We start from the raw sequence: 16,019 nt of genomic DNA, 5'->3' as shown, positions 1-16,019 counted from the left end.
ACATATTGTGTCCATTTACACACGACTCAAAACAACTGAAATCATAACTTTAAGTCACATTTTAAACTTGAAAACGTAATTTTAAAGATAGCATTCTTGGTATGATTACTACTTCTTTGTATGATGGTCCTGTTTATTTCAAATGTTATCCTGATCTTACTCTTGCTTTGGACGATCCTAACATTGTTAAAGCTTTAACTTTAAATATTGCTTCATTTGGCTTTGATTTACCGCATTTATTACAGATTGTTGGGTACTCAATTATATTTTGGCAAAATGTAAATGCACGCATATGTTCAACAAAACTTTCTCATATAAATTATGTAAAAGACATGTTATCATAGCTTACCACGTTAATGAGTTTTGAAATATAAATTTTATCCACGATAATGAGCGATGTTATATATCCTAGCTCAATAAACATTTACTCCCAAAAAATTGACTTTCAGCCACTGAGAAGATGTGAAGAAGAGCAAGCATCAAAACCAAGTTACGAATTATGGCTGTTGCGCTGGTAGACTTTGCCATGTTTTTTTATTTGCTTCTCTTTTTCAGTTTCTAATAGAAACTTTGTTGTGGGTTTTGGTCTTCAAAGAAACTCCAATTTATAGTAGAAAATCTGAGAAAAGACCAACAGAGAGTAGCCAAAATAATAGTTGTCATTTGCGTTCTCTATGCAGCCGAATTCTTGGTTCTAACTTCTAAATATTAAGTTGTTGCCCTTCAAAAATTATATGTCGGATTGCACAAAACAGTGGACAACAATGTTTTTCGTTTTCTTGTTTTTTCTGTTTTTATCCTTTTTTTCTTTGGCCGTTAGCAATGATAGGGGACAGAACATGATAATCAATATGAAGGTAGAAAAAATCTTCTTTTACATAGGGCTAGGGGGAGTCGCTATACACCCATTGAGTGAACCTCTAAATCGAGCCATCCTACATCAACAAAAGGTTGTTTTTTTGACAACCAAAAAATGGATGGAGGAAGACCTGAGTTGACTTCTTCCATTTAAGTGTGATCATATTGGTACTCTATTCACTGGGCCCGAGTTGAGCCTACAGAAGCAAAAGATCCGAATGAGCCATAATTACGCGCTAAGCTCCATCAAGAACGCTAGTAAGCATGAGCTAAGATGTGAGGTTTTTTCCTAGACGCTTTCCGTTACTGGATTTGAACATGGGACCTTCATCTCTCAAACCCATAGGATTGAGCTAGGGATGGCCCAACATTGTTTGGGGCCTAAGGCAAAAAATTTATGTGGGGCTTTTAATATGTAAATATTAATTAAACAAAATTATTTAATACTAATCAAATCAAGGTTAATTTGATACATTAAATATATAATTTGATGAATAATACCAACTAAACTAATATTAATTTCATATAGAAAATTAAATATCATAGTTGAACTATAAGTATTAATAAAAAGAAATAAAAATATATTATGATAAAAAAATAAAAAAATAAAAAAACTTTATTTTGGATATACAACTACACATAGTTAAGTTAAAATCTAATTTTTAATTTTATATCTTGTTTTTAAGAGAGGAGATAGATATTATTTGGTGTGTGACTTTGTAGGATATCAGTTTATAAAAATTAAAGTCTCAAACTATTAAGGGAGATTAATCTATAATTGATGATTTAACACATTTGCAATATATTTTTGCAACATCTTAGAGTTTCAATTGGATTAGGGTTCTATTAGTCTCGTACATTAAGAGTCTTAATAGAAATGAAAAGGAAAAATGCATTAAAAGCACTATAAAATGTTCACAACATGATGTGACATTGACTTTCATTGATAAATTTCATTAATCTAACTAATGAGTATTTAAATTACTTTTTTGTGATTAGTAACTGTTGAGGGCCAAAAAATCACAGCACCCAGGCCCAAAGAAATAACATAAGGGGCCATAGAAAATGAAAAAAGGTGGTAAGCCCAAAAGGCTTGAAGCCCAAAAAACCATAAAAAAAGACAAGCCCTAAAGCCTATGAGAAAAGAAAGAAGAAATAGAAAATAAGCCCAGATCAGAAGATTGGAAAAAGAACCAGCGTAAAAAAAGAAAGCTGAGTCGAGATCCCCAGAGGCTGCTAAAGGCTCGGGATCCTCGAGGCGTGTAGCACAGCCAAGATAGGATTAAGACAGCTCAAAGGAAAAGCCAAAAGAACATAAGAAACAGAGGGTAGATATGTCATTCTCAGGTACCAAAGATCCAACAAGAAAAAGAAGAAAGCCTAGAGCGACCTCTCACAGCGCAAATGAATGGTACCTTGGGGAACCAGAATAAAGGGCTATAAAAAGGAAAGTAGCAGTAAAAAACTTTTAAACTAGCAGAGTGGGATTCCACCCATTTGAGAAAAAAGATAAAGAGGAAGGACGGCCAAAAAGATGAACCATAAGGAACGTGACATCAGAAACAAGTGCACCCCGAAATAGATAGTCAGCCATGGGCTTTCGAAGAAACAGCACCAAAAGGAAGAAAAAATGAGAAACAAGGAAAGCTCAACCTTCTGGGCGATGGGCACAAAATGGGCTCTAGTATCCAGGGGGCAAAACAGGGGAATCAATAGTTCCCTGAGACTCTAGAATAACACTATAAAAAAAGGGGAAAGCAGCCAGCAAAAGAAGGAATAGGTGTGAAGAAAGAAATAGAAAATTACAACAGAATCATTGAAAAGGTTCTGTCAAGAAAAGCTCAAAAAAATTAGTAAACTATCTCCCGGTATCCTAGAAATAGCCACTATAGCATATACTTGGATTAAAAAATATTCAAACTTTGCAAGTCTTAGAGGCTTGAATAGCCATCCAAGTCTGTAATTTTGAGCTTACTTGAATCTTGTATCACGTCTTAGTGAGCACACTGTAATCATAATAAAGAAAATTTAATGAAATATCTCTTATTAATTTGAGGATCCCTAACCATTGCTTTGTGTATTTCTTGATTGTTTTGTATTCCTTTTGCTGTTTTGATTGTTGTTCAATACAAATATCCTCATTTGCTAGTTTATGTGTATTATAGGAAGTATGCCTTGTGCACCACTTGATTCTTAAACAGCCTTTTAGCTGTGGTGAATCAAAGCCTAGTCTACCAAACTACAATTATTCGGCCCAGGATCCTTGGGCCTGTGTGCTAAGCACTCTCACAGTAACATAGCAATTGGTAAGCCAATAGTAAAATTTATAGTATTCTTAACATCACTAATAAAAAAAAAAATGCACAACCTTTAAAAAATATATATGATTTTATAAAAATTTAGATTTTTAACCATTGAAAGTCGGGCCTTTTTACCTAAAAGGATTTTTTTTTTTTTTTTTTTTTTTGGGTGAGGCCTTGGGCCTAGGCCTAACTTGCCTAGGCCTTGGGTTGGCCCTGGAGTTAGGCCTAGGCCTTGGGCTGGCCCTGGACTGAGCCCATGACTACTAGACCAAACACCCTCGGTTCAGTAAAAGGTAGTGCTACTATCAAATTGATCATCTATATATATTAGTTCCTTTTTAATAAAAAAAAACATGACAATTTATTTGGTATTGAAGTGTGCTTGTTTCAAATTCAATGGTGTATGTGTACATGAATACAAATCCTCTCTACACAAAATTTTTAAAGCTGTTTATTATGACAGATGATGCTATAGGAGTTACTGGACACTATCCTATTACTTGGGCTACGCAAATTACAATATAGGAACTAGGGCATTTAAAATGTTGTCAGAATTAACAGCAATAATTATACTAATTATATGGACATTCCCATTTAAAAATAAAAATAAAAATTATGTGGACATTACTTATGTTCAATTGGGGACTAGGCTATGCAGCCCTCAAAAGTCAAATCCCAGCATAACCAACACACTAGACCAATATCCATATGCAGCCCATCAAAACAGAATGGTTCGGGATATCTTAGAGAATGATTCTTTATCACAAAAGAAAATAAAGATCCTACTAAAACGTTCAACAAATTGTTACAAATCATATTGTCAAACATGAGAAGCAAACAAAATCTCTGAACAATCATCCATTGTAAATTTATAGTCATATTATTGCACATATATGTAACCAAAATAGCCAACAATTTTTCATTGAATATGAAATGATCGACAGCCCATTTTGTGCTGTGATGCTTGAAGATTTGCCTTAGGTCGAGTGCACAACAGCATTAGACCCAAACTTTGCCCTTCCCTCTATGAATCATATACTTTCTTTCATTTGGTAGGCCCCAGGCAAAGCATCCAATCTGTGATGCAAATTCTGACTCTCTTGAGTTTCTTTCCCCAATCAGCTGGCTAGCTTTGTGCCCAACAATTCAAGTACATCACTTTCTGAAGGGACTCTTCAGCCTCTTTTCTTCTATTGTCTTCATTGCTGCCCTGGACATGAAGTCCATCATTAGGTAAATTAATGGGGGAGAAATGTCTCTGCTTAACAGCATTAAGAGGTTGAAAGCCAGAATTCATCTGAGAACTATGGCCTGTGCTTCCTTCAATCACAGCTACGCTAGCTGCCATACAAGCTCTGCTCAAATAACTCATCCTCGTGTTGCTTCTCAATAAAGTTCCTTGCTTGTGTTAATGTTAACTGGCTTATTTCTTTCTTAGGTACACTTCTATAAATATATATATATATATATATACAAAGCAATGAAGCACTATCAGTTGGCTGAGGGAGTGGTTTTGGGGAGTTGAAAATTTGATAGCAAAACCACTGGTGAGGACCATGGTTTCTGGTTTTACCATTGGCGGGGTTTTGTATTGTATGGATTTAATATGGGATAATGTGCAGAGAAACTGTCTTGGCAATTTCTCACTAGTTTATCCTCATAAACATAACAAGACAAGTACAAAAAACGTTGTAGTTTTAGCACATAAACAAGACTTTTTCTTTGTTAAGTAAAGCAAAATGGCCAAGTTAGTTTAATGTGACTTTTTCTTTGTTAAGTAAAGCAAAATGGCCAAGTTAGTTTAATGTTTCAATAACACTCCTCGGATCCAACCATATTCATAAATGCCCTCCATTCAAGCAAATTGTCGTGGCCTCTTCAAAATTTAGGTAAATATATCTATCGATTAATTCTATCAAACGGTCATGTAAAAGTAGGAACTTTGTACACTACGCACGAGAATTTTTTTATAATACCCTCCCCGTCTTCACTTCTACCTTAATGGGATATTTCTCTTGGTAAGTAGGGACCCCTCATGTTAAGCGGCAAATAGATAGAGTTTTGGGTAGTTAAATTATATATACATGAACACATCCATTTATTGTCACATCATATATAAATCAAAATAGAGCTGTAAAAATGAAAGGTTCATGGTGCTTTCCAGCCAAAAAGAGAGAGAGAGAGAGAGGCTTGTTGTGGTGCCCACAAGGACCACAACAAAAAGAGAAGGTAATGCAATAACCATTACTAACAACAATGATCATAGGTAGCGGCTAACAAGAGCTTATCTTGGCACAAGTTCATTTATACGCCCATCGTTGCCAGTTGGGGCGCCAATAGGTTTCAATGTAAGCCTGTCCTATTGTCTCATCATTGCCGGTTTGTCCCAATGAACTTGTCCTACTACAGTTAACATGAGCTGGTTGAGAAGACCTTCAATTGGTCCCCTGTTTGAATTGTTTACCCCTCAGTCACTTGCTCAAATCAATCATCATTTATACAATCAGTTTGCATGCTGAAGGCAACCTGGTTTATGATTAAGATGAATGGACCACTTGCGTAGCAGATGAAAGTATCTCATACATCCGGCATATGCAACCTCCTCACAGCACACGAGTCCCACCACACTGTAGAGCCCATATGCTATGAGAGAGAAAATACATATCGGATGTATATGATAATTATCGGCACAACAAGGGTTAATGAATTTTCTCCATCCCATTCTTAATATATAACCATGAACAACAGCACAAAATTGACTACTAGATCATCGCTCAAAAAAGAGAGGAAAAATACGGGTAAAAGATACAGAGCACAGGGAAGTCATGTCTGTTACATAACATTGGTAACAAGAATAACAGTTTCGAGTATTCGACTAGTAACAGGAACAGACTTCTTTGTCAACCACAATTGTGGGAATTTGCAACATTTGTACCCTTCAAGAAGTAAATACTTCACTATTCTATTTATTGCAAAAGATTACCCATGATGATATGCTATCTCAGAAATGTCTGCAGTGTTGTGTAATAAAATATATGGGATAAGGCACCGCAAATTACCAAGAAGGCCATGCTAAGTTGTTAACATCATCAAAATGATTGTTAATCCATAACAGAGCTACTAAACATGCAGTGAACAATTTACTGGAACACATCAAGAAAGACCATTTTATTCCTTGAGGAGAAAAAAACAAAAATCACATTATCTACAGGCAGTAGTGTCTAGCTGATCATTAATAAGTCACTCCAAGTATAGGAGATTCACACCTGTCTTTTTTCACCAAAAGATGTCTAAAATTTTTCTAATCAATTCTATAAATAAAACATCTTTCTCATTACATAAAATCTTTGGTAGGGTTGAAATGATACTTAACAGAAGATTATACAATTTCCCACCATATCGAAGTAATTACTTGGAAGAACTGCAAGCACCACTCTATACAGAGACTTCCCCTTCAACCTGCTGTCGAGCAAGGTATCTTTCCCTTCGCTCTTTCTGAGAGAACAATAGCATAAAAATAAATGAAGTCCACCATATAAGTAAAAGTTTACAAGAAAATCTTCAAAAAATGTTATGAGACAGCAAACTCACCCATTCATCTATGACAAGACCTTCCCCGATAATTCTTGGACCTGCCTCTTCTGGAGGCTTTTTGCGATTCTCAACTGCAGCATCAGCATCAGCCAACTGGCGCTTCAATTTTTCCATGGCCTTAAAGAAAAGAAAAAAATTAAACCTCATAACAGGAATGCTCTACATATGTATTTTATGCATGTTAATAGTAAATACACTGCAGATGCAGAAGCAACCATACTGAAATTTAAAATTAATGACAATAGTACTTACAGGGCTTGAACGCTCTGGATCTAGAAAGACAACCCGCAATATCTGCTCTACTGCTACTTGATCCTTCTGCTCATCAAACTGAAGAAAAAGAAAGGGCAGACGGGAAATACAACAACAAAGATTGGATCACCAAGAACAGTTAAGAAAAATGTTTTTGTGCAGTACAACAATTATTACAGAGGCAATGAGTAAGGAATAGAACATGCAGGAAAAGTAATCATCCAATAGAGGTGGCGAGCAACTCAGAATTTGATTAAGACTGAATAGTAAAATGGTTCAAAGCCCTATCAAGAGGTACATCATGATTACACAGAGCAATTCTATTTGGAGCTGCAGGTTGATCTGCAATAAACTAATAAAACATATTTTAGTAACCACAGCATTTCACAATTCATTGGTACAAGGACATCCTCAAGGCCCTAGCCAAAAGAAGAAGAAGACATCTGATCTACTAGGAAGACTAATAGCATTCAGTTTTCTAATTGCTCAAATATACTGTCCTTCAGTACCTATCAATCTAATAATAGTTTGCGTTGGGTTGAAGATCAACCCACCACCTAACTTGATCACAATGGGTTTGAAAGTTGCAATCAACACTGTTGGAAAAGGATCGGGTTAACCAAACTTCCTTTTTGAGTTGCTGGTCGGAAACAGTCAGTCCCATCAGCTTGCCTCATCAACGACAACAGCAAGAGTAAAACAGTGTCGAGGGCGAGTGGATTGAAATGAAGAGGTGAGCAAGGAGGGAGGGACAGTGAGAATCAAGGAGGGGGGTGAGGCATGGTGGACGAGGATGGTGACGGACAGCAATAGGACTTGAGAGATGGGATTCAGAAAGTTTGGGCTAGTCAAATTGAAAGAAGTCGGCCCAAAAACCAATAGGAACAAGTTGAGTTTGGGGTTAGCGAGTTACAGAACCCAATTCCGACCAAGTTAATCTGCAAAACAGACCAAAATGGGCTGGGTCGGATCAGGTCAGTAAGTTTTTTTTGGGTGGATCAGGTTTTTGAACAGCTCTAAGTATACTTATGCCACCAACAGAAAGAAATTATGAATGCAACAATTTAGGATAATTTTACCCAATCATGGTCTGGCCACCAAGAATATACAGGTTCATGTCCATAATGAATATGTTCATCAAATTCACATGATAATATAATAGCTATTCAGAAAGTGAAACCCACCAGCTCAGGTATGTAATCTGTTACTCCTTTGACCTTAAGGCTCATTATTTTAAACTTAAGCTTGCTCTTTTCTGGTTTTTCATTGTTTTCTGGCTGCTCCACGAACTTGAACACTGGCATATATATCCAAATCAAAAGGATAAACTTGGAAATATATTCAACAAACAGACAGATGACCAAATTGTTATATCATCTTCCTGAAGGCTCAATATCATTAAAATGAAAGAAATGCATGAGAGGTAAAGTGGTTATTACCAGTAGCTATGATACTCTCACCAGGAGAAAGAATAGCCCCAGGAGGACGCATGAAACAGCTTTTTGGTGCAGTTGTTTGGAACTAAAGCAAGGAAAAATAAAATTAAACCTCTTTAGAAATTTAAAAGGTTTGCTCAAGCACTCCTTATAATGACACAATCAACTTAAAAATGCTATTACGGGAAATAGTCTTGTACAGAGACCATGAATGTCTATGACATTCTCCTAATTTCAACGCATAATCTAAGAGCCTATAATCCATTACAGGTAAAAACTACAAAAACATAAACATAAGGAGAAAACGAAATTTCATTACCTTAAAGGCTACATTGGACTTGCTTGTGTTTTTAATCCTAACAGCACTCCTTACCTGTTTGCCAGGTTCATCTTCAAAAGAAATTATTTCAAAAAAAAAAAAAAAAAATCATCAGGCAAGAATAAGTGAATCCAGCGAGCAGGTATTATCAAAAAAAAAAAAAAAAAAAAAAAATCCTGCAAAACATGATTCATCACACAAACATTTCAGTGTAAGGTCCCAATACATTTGATCTTGGATTATCAACATTGTTGGAGTACATCAAGCGGTAATCATAAGAGGGAGTAATTGATATAACATAGGTTGATGTGCATTGGCTTAATGTAGTGTCATAACATGTTACTATATCAAACCCGACCTCCCCAACAAATGCATCATATTCAGGTAGCAAAACATTTTAAGAACATTGAAAATCATTTTTATCCTAACAATTGATCAAAGTCTAAACTCAATTATTTAATCGACTGGGATTCAAAACTATGGCATCTGCCCCATAATAATAGCTCTTTACTATCAACCCAAGAGACCCAAACAACCTAATTTTATGCGTACAACGCTATTCAAACCTCGGTCCCTAATTAGACCGACAAAAACTTTACCAATTAAGCTAACTGCAACCCACTTAGGTTTACGATTAATTCTCCCTGCATTGTATTTGTACTTCACATAACCCAATTAGATTCAAGATTTCTATACCACTTCTTCTTAATTACCAATTAAAGAAAATAAATTCTATAATTAGTATAATAAAAAAAAATGCCACGTAAGATTGAACAACAACCAGGTATAACAACACAATAACTTTCTTACCAAAATTATCTTGCTATTTTTGCGGTCAATTTTTATAGTCAATACTCACTAGCTTTTTTTTTTTTTTTTCTTTTTTTCCTTTTCTTGGTCAAACAAAAATCACCAAAGCCAAAATAGATCGAGATCAAATCAAACGATTAATAATTAGATCGAACAAATATAAACAAAAAAGAAAAAAAGAAAAAGAAAAAAACGTACAGGGAAAGTAGAGCTTATTAGAAGGATCGAGCTTGAGTCGACGCCGAGCCGGAAGAAGCGACCTGGCAACCGAAGAAACCGAGTTCGAACCGTGTGGGTTCGATCCTTCAACATGAAGATGATGGTTATTATTACTGATGTTACTCATGTTAATAATATTACTGTTGTTACTATGTGAAACGGTGCTATGATTAGCACTGTAATTGCTATTCGTATGATGCGGAGGAGCGTTGTGAGACGACGAAGAAGAAGACGGCGTCGTATTGGAGTGACGGAAAGGTAGCTTGAAGAAGTTCCAGACTTTTCCGTCTGATGGAGATTTCTGCTGCTGCTCTTCTGCTATGGCCATGTAGTAATAGTAGTAGTGGTTTTGGGTTTTCTAGAGCATGAGGAGGGGGAAAACGGTGCCGTTTTTGTTTGATTGACTAACTAACTGACTAGGTCGCAGTCAGAAATTGGAATTGTAAGAAATGGAAGTTTCGGTGTTTTTGCTTTTGGTTGCAGAGAGGTGAGAGTCGGATTCAAGAGGAGAGGATTTAAGCGTATTTAAGTGATGAGGTTTGAAGTCCGCGTGGTTTGTGTGATTGTGCTTTCTTTCTGTTCGCTTTTTGGCAGTATTTGATTGGGGGGACCCGATGTGGGGTTATGAAACGACGACGTCTGGTTTGTGGTGGGTTGAAGGAATCAAAAACTGTTGGTGGTGTTTTCCGCAAGTAGGTGGTATTAAAGACGAGTCGTTGACGTGAGGTGTTGACTTGGGATAATTGGATTTGTGCTTTTTTTTCTTTCCTAAATCGATATCTGGGGGTAATGTATTTGAATCTCTATGTTTTTGTTGTAATAGGGGAAAAAAAAATGGAAAAGGAAATAGAGTAGAGTTAAATGAAAATAGATTAATTTTGAATCAATACTACTTTTCTTTCTTCTATTTTTCATCCATCTTCCTCGGTTTAAATAGGTTATAAAAGTTGTCAATTTTTGTTTGAATTGAGAGAAAAGAAGGGAATAGACTCAATAGAGTTGAGTAAACCAACTTTACTTTACTTAATAGATAGGTTAAATTTGGGTTAACTCTACTTTATTTCCCTCTAATTTCCTTCTATTTTTCTCAATATAAACGAATCATAAAAGTTGTCAATTTTTGTTTGGATTGAGAGAGAAAGGGAGAGTAAAGGGGGAATAAAGGGAAGTAGACTGTGTCTACTCCCACTCTCTCTCACTTAATCCAAACAGACTCGCAAGCTTTGAAACTCTTAATTTAGAAAATGTAAATAAAAATTTAAAAGTTGTTTTTACTTAGTTTTAAACTTATTATATTTTCATTTTTAAAATTTTTTAGTATAAAATAATTTAGTAATCAGTATATTTATAGATGGATGATAGATTTTATAATTAAAAGTGTGTTTTTGACAATTTAAGAATGAGTGATTTGAGAGAATTTAAAACTTTTGTCATATATATAGTTCAATAATTGACGGTTGGGTTTAATGATTGACCCCATATTTGAATTTGAGAGACAACAAATGTAATTTATTGGGCGAATAAAAAATAAGAGCAGTTCAAATCAAAGGGGGGGGTTTTTTTTTTTAATTATTTTTTATGGTAGGAATTGTAGTGTTAGTTTACCTACGCGTTTTCAAGTCATTGATTAAGTACTGGATTGAATGTGAACAGAAGAAAGTAGTGCAAAGGTCACTACAACTCAACGAAGAGGCTTCACCATTTAATTTCCAAGCTGATGCAAAATATGAGGCATACTACACCAAGTTCACTAATGGCAATCAATCACGGCTAAATTAGAGGTGAGATTTGTGAATAATGTGCAAAATTGATGATATATTAATTGAAAGAATACCAAATCATTGTTTATGTCCAAAATTAGAGGCTATTAGAGAGCAGGTGCAAGACCAAACAGGGGCCCAAGGCATCCACTAAAGTGTCACTAGAAATCAATTTTGAAATTTTGAAAGTGGGTGTGGTGAAAATTGGTGGACTCAATGCTTTCACTAGCCATTGGGGGAACAGGAATGTATATATCTCATTAATAAATATTTGCTGTGGGAAAGACTGTTTCAACTTTCAAGGGCATGTTTACCAGCATCCACACACAACAGAAGATTGGGCCTTCTTGCTCCTTCACTATAGCCTCTTTCTATAGGTGTGCCTCCTAGAAAGGAAAAAAAAAAATTATATATATATATATATATATATATATATCTCTTTTAAGACCATTCCATGATTTGGGTCACTCACAAAGTTATCTAGGTTTTTTCTAAAAGTGTGCTAAACCATACTTATACCTAAAAAAAGTGAGAAAAGTGGGAAAAATTGGAGTTTAAAAAAGTTGTAAATAAAAGCTAAAAACTAAGAGTTGAACTTATAAGTTAATGCCAAACAAACAAACAAACACATACTTGTGAGGACTTGCTCGTTGTATAAAGTAAGAAAGTATATTTGAAGCCTGTTCTATGGAGCAGATCACTTACAAATATATAGATTATGCGAGACTCACATACTCATAAGGAAATATAATTTTCGCTTGATAGTAGTCAAGCCCATATTTTTTATTTGTTGCAATAGTCATTTCTTTTGCAAAAATATGAGCCTTTAACATTTATGGTTTTTTTTAAAAAAAAAATTACTAATTGTTACAATAAATGGGTAGATAGATTTGAATCATAATTCTCATTATAAATGAGACCAATCAATGCCATTAAATTACAAGGGTTTTGACACACTTATACTCACTTTTTTTTTTAGAAGACACTTATACTCACTTGAAGAGACTAATTGGAGCAAGAAACTTGGAAGCAACATCATCATTTATTTGACACAAGTGAAACCCTCCTTCTAGAATTTCATGAATTCTTTATATTTATCAACCACTATCTTTGCTTGATTAGTTCATTATAATAGTTTGTCTCAATACCCAAAACTTGATTTGAATAAGTTGGGTGATGTACTTGTTGTCGTTGAAATCCAATGCTATGTAATAATTTATATAAGAAATTAAGTAGTTTTGTTTGGTACAACTTATTTTTATTGACTTATTGTACTTTAAAATAAGTTGGATAAAAGTACAATTGCACTAAAAATATATATAAAGTTTTAAAAATTGTTCATTTTCTTTCTAGATGAACAAAAACAAAACAAAAACAAATAAAAACTCAAATCGTTAATATTAATTTAAAACTAATTGCAGTTTTTTTTTATATAATAAAGATGACAATTATGTAACTATCCCTTACGTTTGGACGGAGTGGAATGGGAGTTAAGAGATGAGAAGGTGACTGAAATTTACTAAATTTTTGTATATTCTAACCTTTTTTTTTTAATAACAACATTCCCTCGGACATGAAACTCAAGATTTTATATAAAATAATTAAACTAATTGAAGTATGGCAAGATTACCATGAGATATTTCCTTAAATTTATTATGCAAATAACTTTTTCTAATTAACTTTTTTTCCCTTTAAGTATTTAATATTTAATACTAATCCATTAAAATAGTAGTTAATACTTGCTTATTCCACCATATTTATACACTAAGCATTATCACGAAAACATGCATTATATGCCATTTTTCCGATTTTTTTTTTTTTTTTTTTTTGAGAAATAAGACTTTGCATTTCATTCAACTAGGTCATGAAAATCAGCCAGTAAAACAGAGATAATATCTAGTGGTACATCTTCCATCTAGACCTGATTGTGAGAAATGCCATTTTCCCGATGTGAAACATCTCAAAATGAATAATAACTAGTCAAGCCATTTTTAAGTAAAGGAAGCTATGGTTATGCCCAAGTAAAATCTTGCACACGGACTGATATCCTTCCCTACCCTTTTCAAATGGGGGAAAAGTATATTGATTAGTGGCTTTGAATCGAACCAATACTTACAGTGTACACTTAATTCAAAGTATTTCATGAAAGATCAAGACCATTTTTAACTCATAGAAAATAAAAGGCTCAAAATTGCAACTCAGAATCATCCCATTGAAGTACTGCGGAATCCAGATTTTGCTCTCTTTTCAGCTTATCCTTCAAAAACCAATCACATACTCTCCCAGCATTCAGTTCCTCAATTGGGCATCCTTCTTGCTCCGAAATCACTCTTAGTAAGTTCAGTGACGATATCTGCATAGAACAAGCATTTTAAATCTAAATATCATAAAGTCAAATACGTACAAGGAGGGGCTTTCATGTTTAAGTGATAGTTCTGAAGTAATGATATTTTTTATGGTGTCTCATACTTATGATTCAAATCCTACCATTTAGTAAGGAAAGTTAGGTAAAATATGACCATTTAGCAAGTGACACTATCCTGCATTTCTCCGTATAGATTTACAAACAGGATAAAGAGCCTAAACGTTTGCCAACCGTATTATATTTCCGAAACATTCGTTAAGTAAAGAATAAAAATTCAATTATGTGATTGTATTAATCAATGAGCCTTATGCCATGGTTGAGTTTAATTATCTTTGGGGGAAGATAATATCTTTTATTCTACATTGGTCAATGTAAAGATATAATTAAATTTTATTATACAACCTTAAAGTACACTAAATACAACACCTAATAAACTGTATTTAAATTTCACCTCAAAGTACTATTCAAACATATATACTTTGTTAACAATATTTTCTTTTAAAACCTTATTTTTTATCTAAATACAACTACACATTTACCAAATTTCAACAAAAAACTGCATACAAAATTTGCATTCATATTGTGTAGAGAGGGAGATTGTACCGTTAAACGGCAAAGGAAGCGTTCGTGAGTGCTCAAGCCAGAAATTTCCACCAACCCAGCTTCCTCAAGGCTCAAGAAAGTTCGCCTTTCAGTCTTCTTTTCTCCTTCTTGTCCGCTACATCTTGTCACCGCAAGTTTTCTTCTGTCATCGGCCACTACCTTATTGCTTGGTGCGAACTTGGTTTGTGCTATTGTTCGTTTTTGGAGCTTGAAAGGGTTGGGTAGCAATGGTGAGTTATAGAAGACCTTACATGGTCTCAAGAGAATCATACTTTGCACTTATAAGCAAAACTGTTTAATTTGGTTTTTTGGAGCTAATGATTATGTAGAGGAAAGAAGAAGATGAGGAAGAGAAAGGCTTATCGGCTTTGTTTGATTGCAAGTTACCATTATGTGGTGGAGATGGGTGTGTAAATATCATATATTTGGAACACATCCAATTTTATGATTGGACCAAGTGGGTCCTTGGGAATGCACTGTCAAGTAGATTGGGGGCTAATTTCAATCCTAATCTGAGTTACGTCTAGCGTATAAGACTTATGTGAAATTGACATGTGAGTTACGTCCGGCGTATAAGACTTATGTAAGATTAATATATAGGTCCTACAGCTAAGGCTCACATGTCAGTCTCACATAAGTTGTATACATTGGACGCATACAAGATTTTTTCGTTTGGCAATGAATAGAGATTGGTCTTTGGTCATGCTTATGCATAGCAATTAATCCCAAATTATATGGCAATTTTCCTTATGTGAAGATTTATATAGGATATAGGAATCAAATGAGGAGGAACAAAAGGAAAGTTATTATGTATGGTAGTATTTATATTTATTATTTATTTTTGGTTAAAGGAATATAAATGGTTAGGCTTAGGAGGGATGTATCATGGAGGGTAGTCAATATGTTTCTGAAAGCTAAGGGTATTTTTGGTAACGGTTTTTTCCCATTATTTTCTATTTTCAAAAACAATTTTCTATTTTTAAGACTAAAAAACTTGTTTGGCAACCCAAAATGGACAAAAAACAAAAACTGTTCTCAAAACTCAATTTATGAAAGAAACTGAAAATATGCAAAAAGTTGTTTTTAGTTTCTAATTTTAAAAAGTCAATGAAAACATACATTTAATTTAATGAATATGTCACATTTAATGAGTTAGCATTAGCGATCAAATCTTAGTAACAGCATATTTTAGAATTTTCTATTTTTTTTTCTTCAAAAAAACTTTTTTTTTTTTTTAATTTCAACTAACCAAACATATTTTTGATTTAAAAAATATAAGAAAATTGTTTTTTCTTTATATTCCCAAAAACAAGTTTTTGAAAATAGAAAACAAAAACTGTTACCAAACATAACCTAACCTAAGCCAACCATGTTTTTGATGATCAAAATTACACTTAAGGCCCACATCAATTTCCACCATTTTTTTTTTTTAACTTGTTCACTCTTCCAAGTTTCAGCACAATTGGTTTATTTGCGTGGCGGTCCAAAACAAAACATGGT

General features: G+C 34.2%; 2 protein-coding genes across 2 annotated transcripts; both read right to left on the bottom strand.

Moving 5' to 3' along the window:
- Nucleotides 1–6,300: 6,300 nt before the first annotated feature.
- LOC115992085 (vesicle-associated protein 4-2-like) lies at nt 6,301–10,392 on the bottom strand. Its single transcript, XM_031116133.1, has 7 exons — nt 9,771–10,392; nt 8,763–8,833; nt 8,447–8,528; nt 8,192–8,304; nt 7,008–7,085; nt 6,753–6,872; nt 6,301–6,656 (listed from the first exon to the last, which is right to left on the bottom strand). The coding sequence occupies exons 1-7, from the start codon at nt 10,117–10,119 to the stop codon at nt 6,597–6,599; spliced, it is 873 nt and encodes a 290-aa protein (XP_030971993.1). The 5' UTR covers nt 10,120–10,392; the 3' UTR covers nt 6,301–6,596.
- A 3,200-nt stretch (nt 10,393–13,592) lies between these two features.
- On the bottom strand, nt 13,593–14,931 carry LOC115991910. Its single transcript, XM_031115891.1, has 2 exons — nt 14,520–14,931; nt 13,593–13,904 (listed from the first exon to the last, which is right to left on the bottom strand). Exons 1-2 carry the CDS (start codon nt 14,787–14,789, stop codon nt 13,737–13,739), a joined length of 438 nt encoding a protein of 145 aa, XP_030971751.1. The 5' UTR covers nt 14,790–14,931; the 3' UTR covers nt 13,593–13,736.
- Between the last annotated feature and the right edge of the window lie 1,088 nt (nt 14,932–16,019).

Source organism: Quercus lobata, chromosome 5, assembly GCF_001633185.2.
Source record: "Quercus lobata isolate SW786 chromosome 5, ValleyOak3.0 Primary Assembly, whole genome shotgun sequence".
In the NCBI taxonomy this organism is placed as follows: domain Eukaryota; kingdom Viridiplantae; phylum Streptophyta; class Magnoliopsida; order Fagales; family Fagaceae; genus Quercus; species Quercus lobata.
This window is presented reverse-complemented; position numbering and strand designations above follow the sequence as displayed.

Excerpts from the sequence above, each read along its gene's own strand:
- LOC115992085 (XM_031116133.1), bottom strand. The coding sequence starts at position 10,119 with ATGGCCATAGCAGAAGAGCAGCAGCAGAAATCTCCATCAGACGGAAAA. Across the intron at positions 8,529-8,762 it reads AGTCCAATGTAGCCTTTAAG|TTCCAAACAACTGCACCAAA; the intron begins GTAATGAAATTT and ends TCCTTGCTTTAG. Across the intron at positions 8,305-8,446 it reads TGAGAGTATCATAGCTACTG|TGTTCAAGTTCGTGGAGCAG; the intron begins GTAATAACCACT and ends TATATATGCCAG.
- LOC115991910 (XM_031115891.1), bottom strand. The coding sequence starts at position 14,789 with ATGATTCTCTTGAGACCATGTAAGGTCTTCTATAACTCACCATTGCTA. Across the intron at positions 13,905-14,519 it reads GCTTCCTTTGCCGTTTAACG|ATATCGTCACTGAACTTACT; the intron begins GTACAATCTCCC and ends TGTTCTATGCAG.